Raw genomic sequence first — 15,591 nt, forward strand, 5'->3', positions numbered from 1 at the left:
TTAAATTCATTTTCCTCGCAATATTGTGTAGCACAGCAGTAGCTATACATTTTGAACTTTGAGTCGGCATTTTAATGCTAGAATAGGCAATCTTCTGTTCCAAACACTAATGCATCTGCAAAGTTACCTAAATGAATATTACATATGTACATAGGGGGAGGTGGGGCACATTGATGCAAGAGTACAAAGATACATACATACCTAATATCGATTAATCCTTTGTATGTATTTCAGTGGTGACATCTCTAAAATTCTCATAAAAGTTTTTGAACGAATCCTATGCGTTCGCACCGACAGCCAGTCAGCCGTTGGCGATCTACAAGTCATAACGTGTTTTGTGTGCTTCTAACTAAAAATATGCGTAAAATGTAAGTGTTTCCCTGGTTTTGAATACTATCTTGTGAGGATCTCTATATACCAAAAGTATGTAAGGGCATTTAATATTATGGATTCAATAAAGGGCAGTAAGGGCAGCTTGGCTTAAGTGTATGACACATCTGAATACTTATAACTTTTTTCTATATTTCTAGTAATTACCGACTTAATTTACGACAAAATTTTTAGCTCATTGTTGTGATATCTGGGTTGCAATTTGTAGTGTATTGTGTCAAATATTGGTTGTCTCATGCGCCTACGTCATATGTCAGAGGTCATTCTAAATTGACGGGTCGGTTGCACGAGGTGTTGTTGAGCCGTAAAATATCCCAATAAGTGTAGTGTATCAAGTGTGTCAACTCCAATAGGCAGGACATTACACAATTGTACCAATGCATTATCGTGAAATCATTAATTTTTAAGTTATTTTTGGGCATCCTCAATGATGGTAACTGTTCCGAGTTGGACTTCGAATACGACGACGATGAGTTTATTCCTCCGCAACTGGAAAATAATGAAGAAGTTGAAGTTGAGCTATCCTCTCCGCTTCGTCCATCTCTGGCAGCTGGAGAATATAAAAATAACAAATGTAGTGTCTAAAAGGAAGTCTACGTCTAAAAATATGGATGATAGTGAAGCAGGCCCATCTTAAAAAGTCAAAGCAGACGCCTAGTTCAAAAGTAACAAAAATTAAAGGCTATTAAAGTGAAATTGCCTGCTCGTCAAAGATTGTGGAAGAAAACTGATTACGTCGATAAAGCACTTTTCAGGTCGTCCACAACCCAACTGGGCGAGTTTTAAATACAACCAAACAGGAAATAAAAAACTGGTTGATATCCATCTACTGACGGGTATACTTTAATATCCCAGGATTGCAATGTACTAGCGCAGAAGTATTAAAGTTGACATGATTGTTTCTGCAATGATAAGAGATAGTGTTACCTTTTTACGAAATATACAGGTTCAATAATGAAGTAAATAACCAAGAAATAAATAGGCGTATTATCATAATATATATGTAACTATATTATATTTATTTATTACACGACATATTTGACACGACATATATAAAATTATATTTAATATTTATTTACATATATTACGCACTATACATTCACACTACACATTTATATATTCAATATGAACGAGACAGAGAGATAGAGAGTCACGTTAAGTGTGAGCAAGACAGGCAGAGACGGTACTTATTGGTATTGATACACGCACTACAGATCAGTACGCAACGCTCCTTCGTTTACTACGCATCTTTTCGTAATCGCTGGTGTTATTTTGTGTTCTAACTACTTTGGCTTCGTTTACGGACTTGTTTGCTTGTGATTTGGATTTGGACATTTGTAATCTACGACGACCTTTGCTTTTCCCTGGACTTACGTGTTATTGTGTATTTGTACCATACCATGGCTACGTACACTACACAGGAATATGCCAACATGCACCTCATTTATGGAGAATGTTTATGTAATGCCAGTGAAGCCGCGAGACGGTATCGCGAGAGATACCCTAATGCAGATCGCTATCCGGATCACAGAGTTTTTACCAATGTGCACCGTCTACTGTTCTCTGAGGGCCGACTGCCAAACCAAGTGCATGGTGAAGGTAGAATTTCACTACCCTACGAGGCAGTTGTCCTTCAAGCAGTTGATGAGGACCCAAGTTGTTCGGTACGTGGAATTGAGGCTAGCACAGGTGTGCCCAAAAGTACAGCTCACCGAATACTACAAAAAAATGAGTTCCATCCATTTCATGTACAGCGAGTACAAACCTTATTACCTCGAGATTATGAACCTCGGGTTGCTTTTTGCCAAACAATGATTCAAAAAGACCGAGAAGACCTACAATTCTTAGAAAAAATTTTGTGATCGGATGAATCAACCTTTAAAAAAGACGGCTACATGCTCCATGATCCATGATCCTACACAATCTACACGAGTGTCACGTCGAAAATCCACCACCAATCGAAGATGGTTGTCCTGCGTATTACAGCCGCTTAGTTCGAGACCACCTTAACGAGGAATATCCAGACAGATGGATAGGGCGGGCTGGTACAATCTCATGGCCCGCCCGCTCACCCGATTTAAATCCTCTAGTTTTTTTTACTGGGGAGCAGTAAAGGAAAAAGTTTATTCCAAGTCGATTGAAAATGTAGAAGAGCTTAGACAGAGAATAGCGGAAGTAGTAGAATTTGTAAATAATGGAAGATTTGCCCGCCTCATTTCACGATCTTTTTTAAGGAGATGTCGAGCTTGCATTGCTGCTGAAGGACGGCAATTTGAACATCTTTTATAAAAAAAAGTAATAAAAATCATAAAAAAGAAACTGTCTATTTTACTCTAGTTTACTTATTTGCGTCCGTATGTCATAAGCGTCACTATCTGTCTCGCTCACACTTTATGGAATGCCTCTCTCCATCTTATTTAAACCACGCTGTGGTCATTAGGAACGCTTTGAGTGCACTAGAATCGTTTTTTGTAATTTCAAAGAGATTGTTGAAAACAGACTTTGTTTAACAAAAAAATTTTTTATGGCCGATCTAAGAAATAAAGGAGTAAGTGTTATACCACGTTAGAATCCTTATTAAATGCGCTAACTTTTAAAGCTGCTTGCCAAACTGCAGTAGTACATTTTTTTTTCAGGCCGATCAGTTGAAGTAGAGCGAAAAATTAATTTTGAAAACTTGGTACGGCATAAAATGACATTTTCCTACAAGTTGGAGTGATCGGCACAGGGTTTAGGATCATAGGTTACATAAAGCACTATTCGGGATGACGTAAGAGAAAAAAAATTGGCAAAAAGTAAATATTTATAACAACAGGAATGAAAAAACGGTCACATGGTGTACATTTTCTGGACTAAAAGAAAAATTTCCATAACTTCAAAAATACATGACTTAAATTTTATTTTTAATTTTCTGATAACTGGTGTGGCATTACCTGTCAGGAAATTTCGGCTTGACGTCGACCTACGGGACACCCTGTAGGGGAGGTAGGGGAGCATCGGGAGGTTTGGGCACCCCCTCATTTCTCCAAAACTTTCGTAGATATTTTTTGTTTTCTACCACAGCACTATACTTTATTCACTAGCAACACCGCTTATCTAAGGTGTCACCTGTCATTTCACTTGGTTGTCAAGTTACATGCGCGTAACGGTTTGCTGCGTACAGAATTAAATATTTTATTTGTGATTTGATGTAACTTATCAAAGAAATCTGCAAGAAAGTGTAAGTATCTGTGTTATCTTTTTCTTTTGTGTTTAATGAATATTATATTTGCCTGTCAATTAGGTTTCTACATTTGATAAAAATAATCTTATTCTAATCTATTTGAAAAGTGAGGTTATGGGGAGCATTAGGCACGCAGGTAGGAGGGAGGTTTGGGCATGCCCAATGCTCCCTCTGTTTTTAGTGTATTTTGGTGTCAAACTTTTGTGTCTTTTTGCTATGCCTATTGGATTGAGTGGTTAATCATTTCTTTTTAGGACAATGCCGTTTTCATTTAAAAAGAAAAATAAGCGACGTGAAATTCCTAAAGATATTATTTTGCGCGCATTGGAAGAAGAATATGACATACCGAAATCTAACCTTCAAAGGTATATCAAGCAGGGTGGTGTCGTAAAAGATAATTCTTGTAAATTTATATCGTCTCAAATATTCACAAAAGATGAAGAAGAGAAAATTTCAGAATATCTTGTAACATCGTTTAAACTAAACCATGGACTATCAAAACTGAAAACACGCGAATTGGTTTATGAATACGCCATTGCCATTAAAAAAAAATTCCAGATAACTGGACAGAGAAGAAACTTGCATCCAAAGACTGGATAAGGGGATTTTTTAAAAGACAGCCTCAACTTTCGATAAGGACACCAGAGGCTACCAGTCTGTCACGGGCCACAAGCTTCAATAAGAAAAATGTCGGAGATTTTTTTGAAAATCTTAAAACTGTGTATGAACGGTATCGCTTCGGCCCTGAGTCTATTTACAATATAGACGAAACTGGATTATTAACGGTGCAACGAACCCAGAAAGTGATTGCTCTCAGAGGCACTAAGCAAGTTGGGCAAGTAACGTCAGCTGAAAGAGGGACGCTTGTAACGGTTTGCTGCGGTATTAATGCATTGGTTAACTCAATACCACCATTTTTCATATTCCCACGGGTTAATTTCAAAACATATATGCTAAATGATGCCCCTGTTAGTTCAGATGGAGCAGCACATCCTTCAGGGTGGATGACATCACCAATTTTTTTAAATATATTCACCATTTCGCCAAACACGCAAAACCAACGCCTTCATCGCCAGTTCTTTTGCTGCTGGACAATCATGAGAGCCATATTTCAGTACCAGTTCTCGATTTTTGCAAACAATCAGGCATTGTTTTAATGACTTTCCCACCGCACTGCAGCCATAAACTGCAACCTCTAGACCTGACTGTCTATGGACCACTCAAAACTTATTATAACACTGCTGTAACAGATTGGATGGTAAGCAATCCGGCCAAAACAGTAACAATTTATGAAATACCAAAATTAGCAGCAAAAGCCATTCCACTAGCATTCAAGTTGCAGAATATTCAAAGTGGATTTGAAAAATCTGCCATTGAATTCAAATATTTTCTCCGACGAAGATTTCGCTTGTTCTTCTATAACTGATCGCTGCTTGTCGGAAGAGGGTAATGTTCCTTCAGAACAATCTATTTCAGACCAACCTGTCACTGAACAGCCTTCAACAGGGGAAAATCAGAGTCTAGAGGATCGTACAAGTTCAAATGTGGAAGTCATTGGGCCATCTCAACTGGAATCTCCCTCTAGAAGTCAGATTAGTGGCACTGTCAATGTAACGCCTGATGTAGTAAGACCGTATCCGAAAGCCGGCCCCAGGAAATTGCAGGGCATGAAACGGAAGAAGGGAAAAACTAGAATATTGACGGACACACCCGAAAAAAGACTTATAGAAATGGAAGAAGAAGAAAGACAAAGAAAAAATAAGATCAAAGAGCTCAACAAAAATAGAAAATGCTTCAAAAATACAGGACAGAAAACAGTTCCGAAACTTGCTGATGAATTTACTTCCAAACCAGAGAAAAACAGGAAATTTAGCAGCGATGATGAAATAGAAAATGTTTCGGTTTCTGACGAAACCGTTGTTGAATTGGAAGAAGATTTTGATGAAGACGATGTGATCGTTCTGGATAGAAATTTCCAGATCAATAACTTTGTATTAGTGAAATTTGACACCAAAAAAACTGTCTACCATTATGTTGGAATAATCGAAGATGTTAATCAGACGATGGCAACTGTAAAATTTATGAGAGTGAGTAAGTTAAGAAATACTTTTATATTTCCTGACATCGAGGACGTAGCCAGCGTCCTCCTGGAGGATATAAAGACAAAATTGCCTACACCAACGACATGGATGAAACGTGGCAGCTTAAAATATAAATTTGACAAGCTTTGGACATGTGTTCGAAGATCTCTTGTAACTTTGAGACTAATTACAATATTGAAACTTTTCTTAATAATAATTACTGCCAAATATGTGTGCTCCATATATTAGGAATAAAATTTTGATTATGATAAAAAATAACAGTTTTATTAACATTTATGTAAAAAAGTGCCCAATGCTCTCCTACCTCCCCTATGTATAAAAATTTTATATAATATTATTTATAATAAAAATTTATTCACGAGCATACTCGGGTGAAGCGCGTAGTATGCGGCAAGGCGAGCGCGCGACGATATGATTTCCACGTCTACCCGCCACTGCGTTAGATTTTAACAACTAGATGCGAATAACGATCTTAATGCCCAGTTTACATTATTCCAGTCCAGCGATCTAGTCCAGCTAGGTGATTCTGAAACTCATATTTCGATTCCTCATGTGGAATTTTTAATGAAAACTATATTTGGTATTCTGCAACTCGAATAAAAGATATACTAGCGCCACTTTGTGAGATTGTAAGTAATACGAACTAATTTTCAATGAGAACTGTATTATTTGACATTAATTGCGATTCTCAAACACAATCTCGATTTTAAAATTCTACTTAATACGTCAAATTAAAAGTTGATATAATGTGGCGGAAGGCTCAAGTGAAAACTGTAAATCTATGTGATCTATTCAAAACGTGTTCGAGGACCAAATAATAGCTTTATTTGGTCCTCGAACACGTTCTGATATTATCACTATGAAAGAGTTTTTTCTAACGTAAGTATACATAAGTAAGCAAATTTTCATCATATTCAAATCAAATCATATGTATCTTGCAGTAACGAATGAATAAGAATTCATTGTCAATTAAGTTCTAATGAGATATAAAAAATATAGAATAACAAAAACCTTTATATCAAACTTTAAGGCCTTGATCTGAGGTTTACAATTTTACAAAGATTGTCTTTAACATACAATTGCTTATTTTTATATAAAGGGAATTATTCCTTCCAATTAACACATGCATTTATTATAATTCTGTTTCAGATGCATTGCAAATTTATATAACGCTACAGCTACCAATCAATACCCATTTCAGTCAACAATATCTTACTAGAATATATACAGGTATATATATAAAATATAAATAATGGGTAAACATATATAGTTTACTACAACCAGACACCATGACAAACTACACAGACAAATAGATGCTACATGGTAAAGATTTTGGAGCAATAAGTAAATACTTGAATTGAATCTTCTTTTAAAATTGAAGAAAAAGATACCTACTGGATTCCTGCATACTGTCATGTCTGATCTATACTTGTATTTTTAATAATCACACAAATAAACTTAATATTACAAGTATTTCAAGTCAATGGAATATACTAAATCTAAAACTAATAGACAAAATAAGAAATTCAGATTAAATGCATTTAAAAGTGTGTTATTAATAAAAGATAAATAAGTGCCTAGTTATTTGAAAAAAAATATTATAATTTATAAAAATTATAAAAATATATTATATAATTATTATAAATAATAAATTATTAGGTATTGTGAATAATTTAATTATTTATTTAAACAATGTGCAGTAAATTATTAAATGTTAGTTAATGTACACTACTTAAAAAAGAATGTCAATAATATAGCAAAATATAATAATTATTCATGTATATACAACTATAGATATCTAATTGTAATATGTTACGAGACTAGCCCTAGCCTCCAATACGGTGCTACGTCATAGGATATCATAATTAATAATATCATTAATAATGTCACATTATTATTATTATTACATATTATTACAATTATTATTGTAATTAATTGATCAATAATTTGTACAACTTTAGTTGGTATTATTTTATAACATTTAATACTGGCATGTAACACTATTTCTTATTTTAAAAGTGATTGAGCTGTCATAAGGAAAACAATTGGATAATTGGGGCATTGTAAAGGGCGCTCCACATTCTTAAGAGAATCTCGCGAGAACGCGAGAAACATGCGAGAAACGTGAATGTGGAAGCGATTTCTCAAGTTCTCGCGTTGTTCTCCACTTTTTGTCGGTTTTTTTGGCGCGAGACAAAGGAGCGCGAGAACGTGAGAACAGGCGAGAACGTGTATTGACTCCACACTCGCATGTTTCTCAGTAGCGCGCGCGCCGCCGACTTGAACGGAAGTCATTGTGTACCTTGTGGCGTCAATATGAGCGTAACTTGGACAAACGAACTTGAGTTGAAATTTTTGGAATATTTTCAAGCGGAACCCGTGCTATGGAATACAAATTTAAAAGACTACAAAAATAAACTAAAAAACCATGATGCGTGGTGTCGTCTAAGTGAACTGATGGGAATACCCATTGATGACTTAAAAAACAAAAAAACATCGTTATTTGCAAGCTACAGAGGGTACAAAAATAAAGTTAAGAAATCAGAAAACTCTGGAGCAGGTGTCGACGATATTTACAAGCCGATATGGTTCGCATACGAAATAATAGACTCTTTTTTTGGGGATACTACGAAATGTAAGAAAACAATAAATACGGTAAGCAGCAACTTTTATTACTTATAATTATTATTAGATATAGGAAAGTACAAAAACGCCTTATTCGACGATACAGCAAGTTTTCCTTTATTAGTTAGTACAATCAACTTATGTCTATTGACAACCAGTACATAACCTATCTACTGAAATATTTAGCGAATTCATCTCTTATTTCTGTTGCGTGATGAGCCGCTCGCCGTGGAATATGTCGCGGATTTCGAATAGCACAGGTGCTCTCCATTTCTCCTCTCCAAGAGCCGGGCTCTATTAATAAATTATTATTGTCATAAGTATCTATAGTTCCGGAAGGTGTATAGATGTGTGATGATGTAGTGCTTCGTCTCAAGAAATTGTGTAAGAGTATGCATGTCAACGTTATCAAGGCGGCTTTTTCGGGTTGTAAATTTATTGGTTTCTTGAAAATTCTAAATTTTGTTACCAAAATGCCGAAAGTATTTTCAACTACTACTCGTGCTCCAGACAAAATCTGATTAAACTTTCGTTTTGGGGATCCCAAGTTGTGATTTCCAGAATAGGGTTTCATAATGTTTTCCGAAAGGGCAAAAGCGCCGTCTCCCAAAAAAATGTATGGCACGTCGATGTTTGAACCAGGCAGCGGATGTGGTTGTGGTAAATTTAAGTCATTTGTCTGCACTTTTGACCATAAAACTGTGTTAGTAAAAACTCCGCCATCACTAATTCTGCCTTGACAGCCTATGTCTGCGAAAATAAAATTGCAGTGACTATCAACCAACGCCATCAAAACTATACTGAATGTTCTTTTATAGTTATAATATTCCGATCCGGAATTTATGGGACATTCTAAAACAATATGTTTGCCATCTATTGATCCCACAGCACGCGGGAATTTCAATGCAAAGTCTTTTTCGGTTTGTAGCCATTCTTCGGGGCACGATGGTAGCTGCACACTATCCTCACATTCCGAACCAATCATTCATAACTCACCAAATTCAAATATTAATATTCAGTCGAATGACGTCATTTACCCACCAGTTATTCACATTCCTGATTCAAACACTAGTGCAGAAATAGGTACTGTAACCTATGAAGGTTCAATTTCGCCAAATTCACTTGTTCAGGAAAATAACCGGGCTGCATCTAATATCATCATTGAAGCCTTTCAATTGTGTGATAAATAAAACAATTTGTTTGATACTAGATTTGACACTTAAAAAAATGTAATTTGGTCGTAAGTGGGCATCCGTTGGTAAAATTTAACTTGTATCATTTAAAAATTGTTGTAATACCTACTTTTAATTTTAATAAGTTTTTTAATAAAAAATCATAAAATGTCATATTGTATTTTTTTACAGGTGGCAACAGCCATTCACACATACCTTTATAGTTTCCTTTAATGCTTCATTTAGGGCTTGACAAACTTCTGGTATTATCTGCGAAATAACTTGTCGGGATATTTTAAATAAAAAATGAAGACTTTGGTAGTCATCTCCTGTGGCCAAGTATCGTTATGTTACTGCAAGACGTGTCCGAGCTGGAATGGATTCCATTAATTGAGTATTTTGCTTAGAAATCTGTGTTGATACTTTATTCAATAAATATTCAAAATCCACCGAAGACATTCGAGTAAACTTTTTAAATTCATTTGATGGTTCGGCCACTAATTCATGTAACTGCTGATCCATAGTTAGGCTGTAAAAAGAGAAAGTTATTTCATTAGCATTATTATTAATAAAGTGTTACCTTTATCTAAATTTATCTTTGGTCGAAGAAGATATTGAGGGGCTTCTACCTTTAAGTCGCTAAGCGAATAATGATGGTGATGGTGTTTGTGGTGGTGGTGTGGCTCAGGAGGAGGTGCTTAAAGAAACACAGATTCTTGAGACATCTCCCCCAAAAAACAAAAACTTTTTTTTAAATAGGGCTAGTGGAAGTTTCCGTGATACTTTCTTCCAATAAATTTGCCTCAAATATAGGGCGATTGCCTCTGGAGACTCGTAACATTTAATAGCCATACGTGATTGACCCTTGCGAATGTACACCACCGCTCAAAAGTATTTGGCCACCTTCAATTTGTTTAAGTTACAAGAAATATATAAATATATATATATATAAAGAGATTATTTATTAGGTTACATTGTTTGTATACCACCGAAAAATACTTATCTACTTGTTATTTGCCGACTCCTGGTCATAAAACCATAATATAGTTCAAGTTTAGTTATCTGATGTCATTCGAACAGAAAACACGCTCTCCATAGCTCGGTACTTAAAGTCTACCAATATTTCTTTTGTTTTTCTCATTTGAGTTTAATTCTTTAAAGAAAATGGGTAAAATTAAGGAATTATCCCAAGAGATCAGAGGCACAATAATCGGCCTTCATAAATCCGGTAAAAGTAATCGTGAGATTTCAAGACTACATAAGATGCCAAGACAAACTGTTGACTACATCGTTAAGAAATTTGTGGCTGAAGGAACAATTTGCAACAAACCTCGTCCTAGCAGACCAAGAGCTACGACTTCGACTGACGATATGAGTATAGTTGTTAATAGCAAACGAAATAGACGATTAACTGCACCGGAAATAGCAGCACAGTTTAATGTGGGTCGTGATAAACCAGTCAATGTCTCTACAGTTAAAAGAACACTTTGTGAGGCAGGACTCAAGGTATGCATAGCGGTGTCAAAACCACTTCTGAAACCTATTAATAAAAAGAAGAGACTTAATTGGGTGAGAGAACACAAGACTTGGACAACAGCAGATTGGGAAAAGGTCCTTTGGTCGGTTGAGTCAAAGTTTGAAATTTTTGGAACCAAACGAAGAGTTTTCGTAAAGCAGCAGTCAAACGAAAGGGTGAATGACGCTTGTACTGACGACTTCAGTTAAGCACGGTGGAGGGTCTGTGATGGTTTGGAGCTGCTTTGGTGGCTCCGCCGTTGGAGATCTTGTGCGAATACTAAAAAAAGTAAAGGAATCTTAAAAAAAAAGTATACAAAAATATGTTACAGGATAATGCAGTGCCTTGTGGAACCGGATTGTATATTTCAACATAATAATGATCCGAAGATCACGTCAAGACTATGCAAGGACTTTTTAAAACGAAAAGAACAACAACAGATGTTAAAACTCATGATATGGCCCCACAGTCCCCTGAGTTAAACCCTATTGAACTATTGTGGGATCAGTTGGAAAGACAGGTGCGAAAACGTTGTCCCACATCGCAAAAAGACTTGTGGAATAAACTGCAAGAAGAATGGCAGAAAATAACGAAGACAACATTGGAAAAATTAGTAGCCAGGTTGCCGAAGCTTTATGAGGCTCTCATTAAAAATAATGGGGGACACATAGATGAGTTCAAAATTTAAAAATAAAATTCTTGTTATGTCTAAAAGTGATCAATAAACATGTTGAAATAATTACATCGTTTCACTCAATCAAACTTTTACAAAATGTATTTTATTAGGTGGCCAAATGCTTTTGATCGGTAGTGTTTCTCTAATGGTACTAGAGGAAAAAGAAAATATAATTGCTAAACTGGTGGAGTTAGATAATGCAAAATTAGAAAAATTAAAATTAAAAAATGATTTAACTGGTTATCCCCATATTATATAATGTCGGTATCCCCGCGCCGAGTTAACGGGAATTTTGTAACAGTGCCGGCGACTCCGCGCCGGGGGTGACTAGCTGTTACATTTCTATGCCTCAGTATGCCGCCGGCATTGTAAGCCTATGGTCTATCGTAGATCGTAAAATCATTTTGGTTTTTAAGTTCACTATTTTTTGAGAGAACCAAGGACGCCGAAACCCCGCGTTCATCATTTTTCAAACAGCGACGTAAACGCCGTCTTGTTTGTTTCTTCACCCGAAACCTCAGTAAACGAAGAACCTGCAACTTCTAGCTTACCCCGTACTCGTACATTACGAAGAAAAAATACAGGAATTCAAGATTCTGAGGGTCATAAGGATACTTGAACAAATTGACTCTGACTTTAGTTCCTCGTCTTCCAATGATTATCAACCAGGATCAACTTGTTCGTCGTCGTCAGACTCTGAAAATACAGACTTTGAAGATAGTCAAGCCGAGTGCTCTGTCGCAGAAGATGAATAGACTCAATCGCCAGCGTCTCTCCAAGTTGAGCAGGATTTGGCATCACTAAATCCTCCCGGACTGTCTCAAGGGCAAAGAACGGGAGAAAGGCCGTCTGTACCTTGGTCAACAACAAATGAAGGTATGAAGACTTTCGACTTCACGGAAACCGTCGGCTTGAAAGTGCCGGTAACTATAAAATCAAAACCAATACATTTTTTGAGTTTATTCCTTGATGATGAATTTCTGACCTATATTGTTCAGGAAACTAATAAGCATGCTATTGATGTTTTGACGAAGCTAGAAAATCAAGAATAATGGACTGGAAAGACACAAGCGTAGCGGAGATTAAGGTATTTTTTGGATTAATTATGCATATAAGCATTATTCGCCTTAATCGAAGTTTGACGGACTACTGGAAAACGGATCGATTATTTAATATTCCTATTTTCCGACAGTATATGTCACGGAATAGGTTTTTGTTGCTGTTTAGATGCTTGCATTTTTCCAGCTCATCAACAGGGGGATTGAACAAAGTCGACGAATTAATCGAAAGATTTAATGAATAGATAAATAATCTAATATGTACTCAGATTTATTATCCCTTGACGAAAGTATGATGATTCTCTACAGAGGTCGTTTATTTTTAGACAGTATTGTTACATTAAAAATTATTTTTATAATTTTAACTTTTTTTATATTATAAACTTCCCATATATCAGTATTGCTAGCACAATACATCATTTGGGAATTTTCTTTGAATTTAGATAATAAAATAAATTATATTTATTTTATCAGTGCAGTGAAATAGTTATTAAAAATAGATTTTATTTTCTAAGTCGTTTGTTGTATTTGTTGGAAGCCATTTTGCATCGTTTCAGATTAATTCACTAGCTGTCATCAAATATAAAGGCCTTTCAAAGTTTCAAGAACTTTTGATTTCGTTCCTTTTGCATTTTTACATCTTCGGTTTAACACCGAATTCTAACTTCAAATTCGATATATTGAATATACCGAAAATATTTATGATGGAGTTTTGAAGTTTGATAAATAATTATATAACATATTTCTACCGACCCATTGGAATGATTCTCCGGAGTTGAAATCATCATTTAAAGTAAGCTGGCCTTTAAACCTCCAGAAGGAGGTTTTTTTTACCCCCTACATGGATTTGAAATATTAAGTGTGGACGGCTTCAGTTTCCTGGTTGATTGTTTCCAGATAGCTGCTGATGCAACTCCAAGGATGGCATGCCTGTTCCCTTAGATATAACAATATCCACGTGTAGCTGGAAATTTGGTGATGTACCCACTTTAATTTTTTATACAAACTTAGTTTCACCGACCTGGTGTACTAAATAATTAAACATACAATATTTGAATCGCCAGTGGCGCCTAAATTTTAATATTTAAAAAAAAATTTATAAGGCATTGAATTTTTCAAACATTCCTTTTATTCCAAGTGACCCACGCTGAGTCTAGCTGGCACATTTTTTTTAAATTATCTATAGTACAAAAGATGTAACTAAATTAAGTAACTAAACTTATTGTAAGACTTATAATATAATGTTAAATAACAAAACTGATTTCTTCAAATCCATACCCACAGTAAAAAGGTAGTATTTAAAAAACAAAAGACGGAATGAAGCTGTACATGCTGACAGAACCAGATGGCCTCGTTCTAAGACTGCATCTGTATGGAGGTTCGGCCTATATAACAAGCGGAAAATGTCACACAGAAAAGGTAGTGCTACACCTGTTGAAAGATTTTCTAGGAAAAAGCCATTCTGTATATATATATACAGAACGGGACAATTTCTATAATGGGTATAATTTAGCCGCAAAGTTGCTTACTCACAAGACTTACTGTACAGGAACTCTGAGAAAAAACGTCAATTCAATCCTGAGATAGTAAGCACAAATATTAAAAAGGGAGAGAATAAATTTGTGTTTCATAATGGCATACACGTTGGATGTTACAGAGATAAGCGATACATTCCCTACATATCAACAAAACATGATGATGAAATAGTTAAAGTGACCAACAAAAGGGCAGTTTAAAGGCAAACCAAAAACTTTAGCGTTTTATAACCGATTTATGTCTGGCATTGATAGGCAGGACTAAATGTTGTCGTACTATCCTTGCGAAAGAAAAACCCTGCGTTGGTTTAAAAAGTTTTTTATACATGTATTTCAAATACAAAACGCTTAAACATTTATGACGTCAGAATGCGTATCATAAACGAGTTATTACCACATAAATCTTTTTCAGTTTCGACTAGCGCACTGGTTCCTTCTCGTTTGGAACATATCCACAAACTAACTAAAATAGAAAATAAAACCGAAGAAACTAAAAAAGATGCACCTTGACATGTTCGAAAAACTCATAGGATAAAACGTAAAGTTTGTCGGCAATATATATAAGAAAAATTCGGAAGCAAACATGCTATGCAATTATTCAATTATAAAATTCAAAAGAATCGTTAAAGAGTGTTTGTGTGCTAAAGGATATTACGACACTTGACTATTTAGTTGACTGCACACCTTGGGAATGAAATGATCGCCTCCAGACTGTTTCAAATAACTAAAATATAATTATTATTGAATATGAAATATAATTTTAAGAAATGAGTCGATGTTCTAACGGATTTTTGTATTATTTCACTTTATACGTAGCGAAGCCCGTACCGGGCCGCTAGTATTTTATATAATGTTGTTTTTTAACAAAAAATTAGAATTAAAAGTAACTTGAAACGGCACGGATTTCAAAACACCAACTAGCGTTTAGTGACGTCACTCCTGTTATGACAACTTATTTGAGGTTATAGTTGTAGTAAAAGTGAATATTAACGCGAAAATTAATTTAATTTTTCGAATAAATATGAAAGTTGGGTTTGTCAAAGCAGACTCCAGGAATCATTTAAAAGTATGTGTTGACATGGTTGTAACTTTTTCTGTCAAATGTGCAGTTTTCAAAAGCAGAAATGAAAGGGACTAAACTGCTACGGTACCTTTGTGTAAATCATAGTTAGTCAAATTTGTATTTCAGTCAGCGGCTTCTACAAATAGCATTATTCCAGCTCAACAATCGAATCTTACAATGCAATCTGCTATGTCCAAATCAAAAGAGATGGAGGATTATGTACAGTAAAAA

The 15,591-nt window shown here is 35.4% G+C and overlaps 1 protein-coding gene and 1 pseudogene across 1 annotated transcript; one reads left to right on the plus strand and one right to left on the minus strand.

The window, feature by feature from the left end:
* The first annotated feature begins 2,299 nt into the window (after positions 1–2,299).
* LOC125072196 lies at positions 2,300–7,953 on the plus strand. The gene is made up of 3 exons (XM_047682720.1): positions 2,300–2,435; positions 5,090–5,700; positions 7,804–7,953. Exons 1-3 carry the CDS (start codon positions 2,300–2,302, stop codon positions 7,951–7,953), a joined length of 897 nt encoding a protein of 298 aa, XP_047538676.1.
* Positions 7,954–8,387: 434 nt separating this feature from the next.
* Positions 8,388–10,034, minus strand: LOC125072422 (annotated as a pseudogene).
* Positions 10,035–15,591: the final 5,557 nt, after the last annotated feature.

This window comes from Vanessa atalanta, chromosome 21 (assembly GCF_905147765.1).
Source record: "Vanessa atalanta chromosome 21, ilVanAtal1.2, whole genome shotgun sequence".
In the NCBI taxonomy this organism is placed as follows: Eukaryota; Metazoa; Arthropoda; class Insecta; order Lepidoptera; family Nymphalidae; genus Vanessa; species Vanessa atalanta.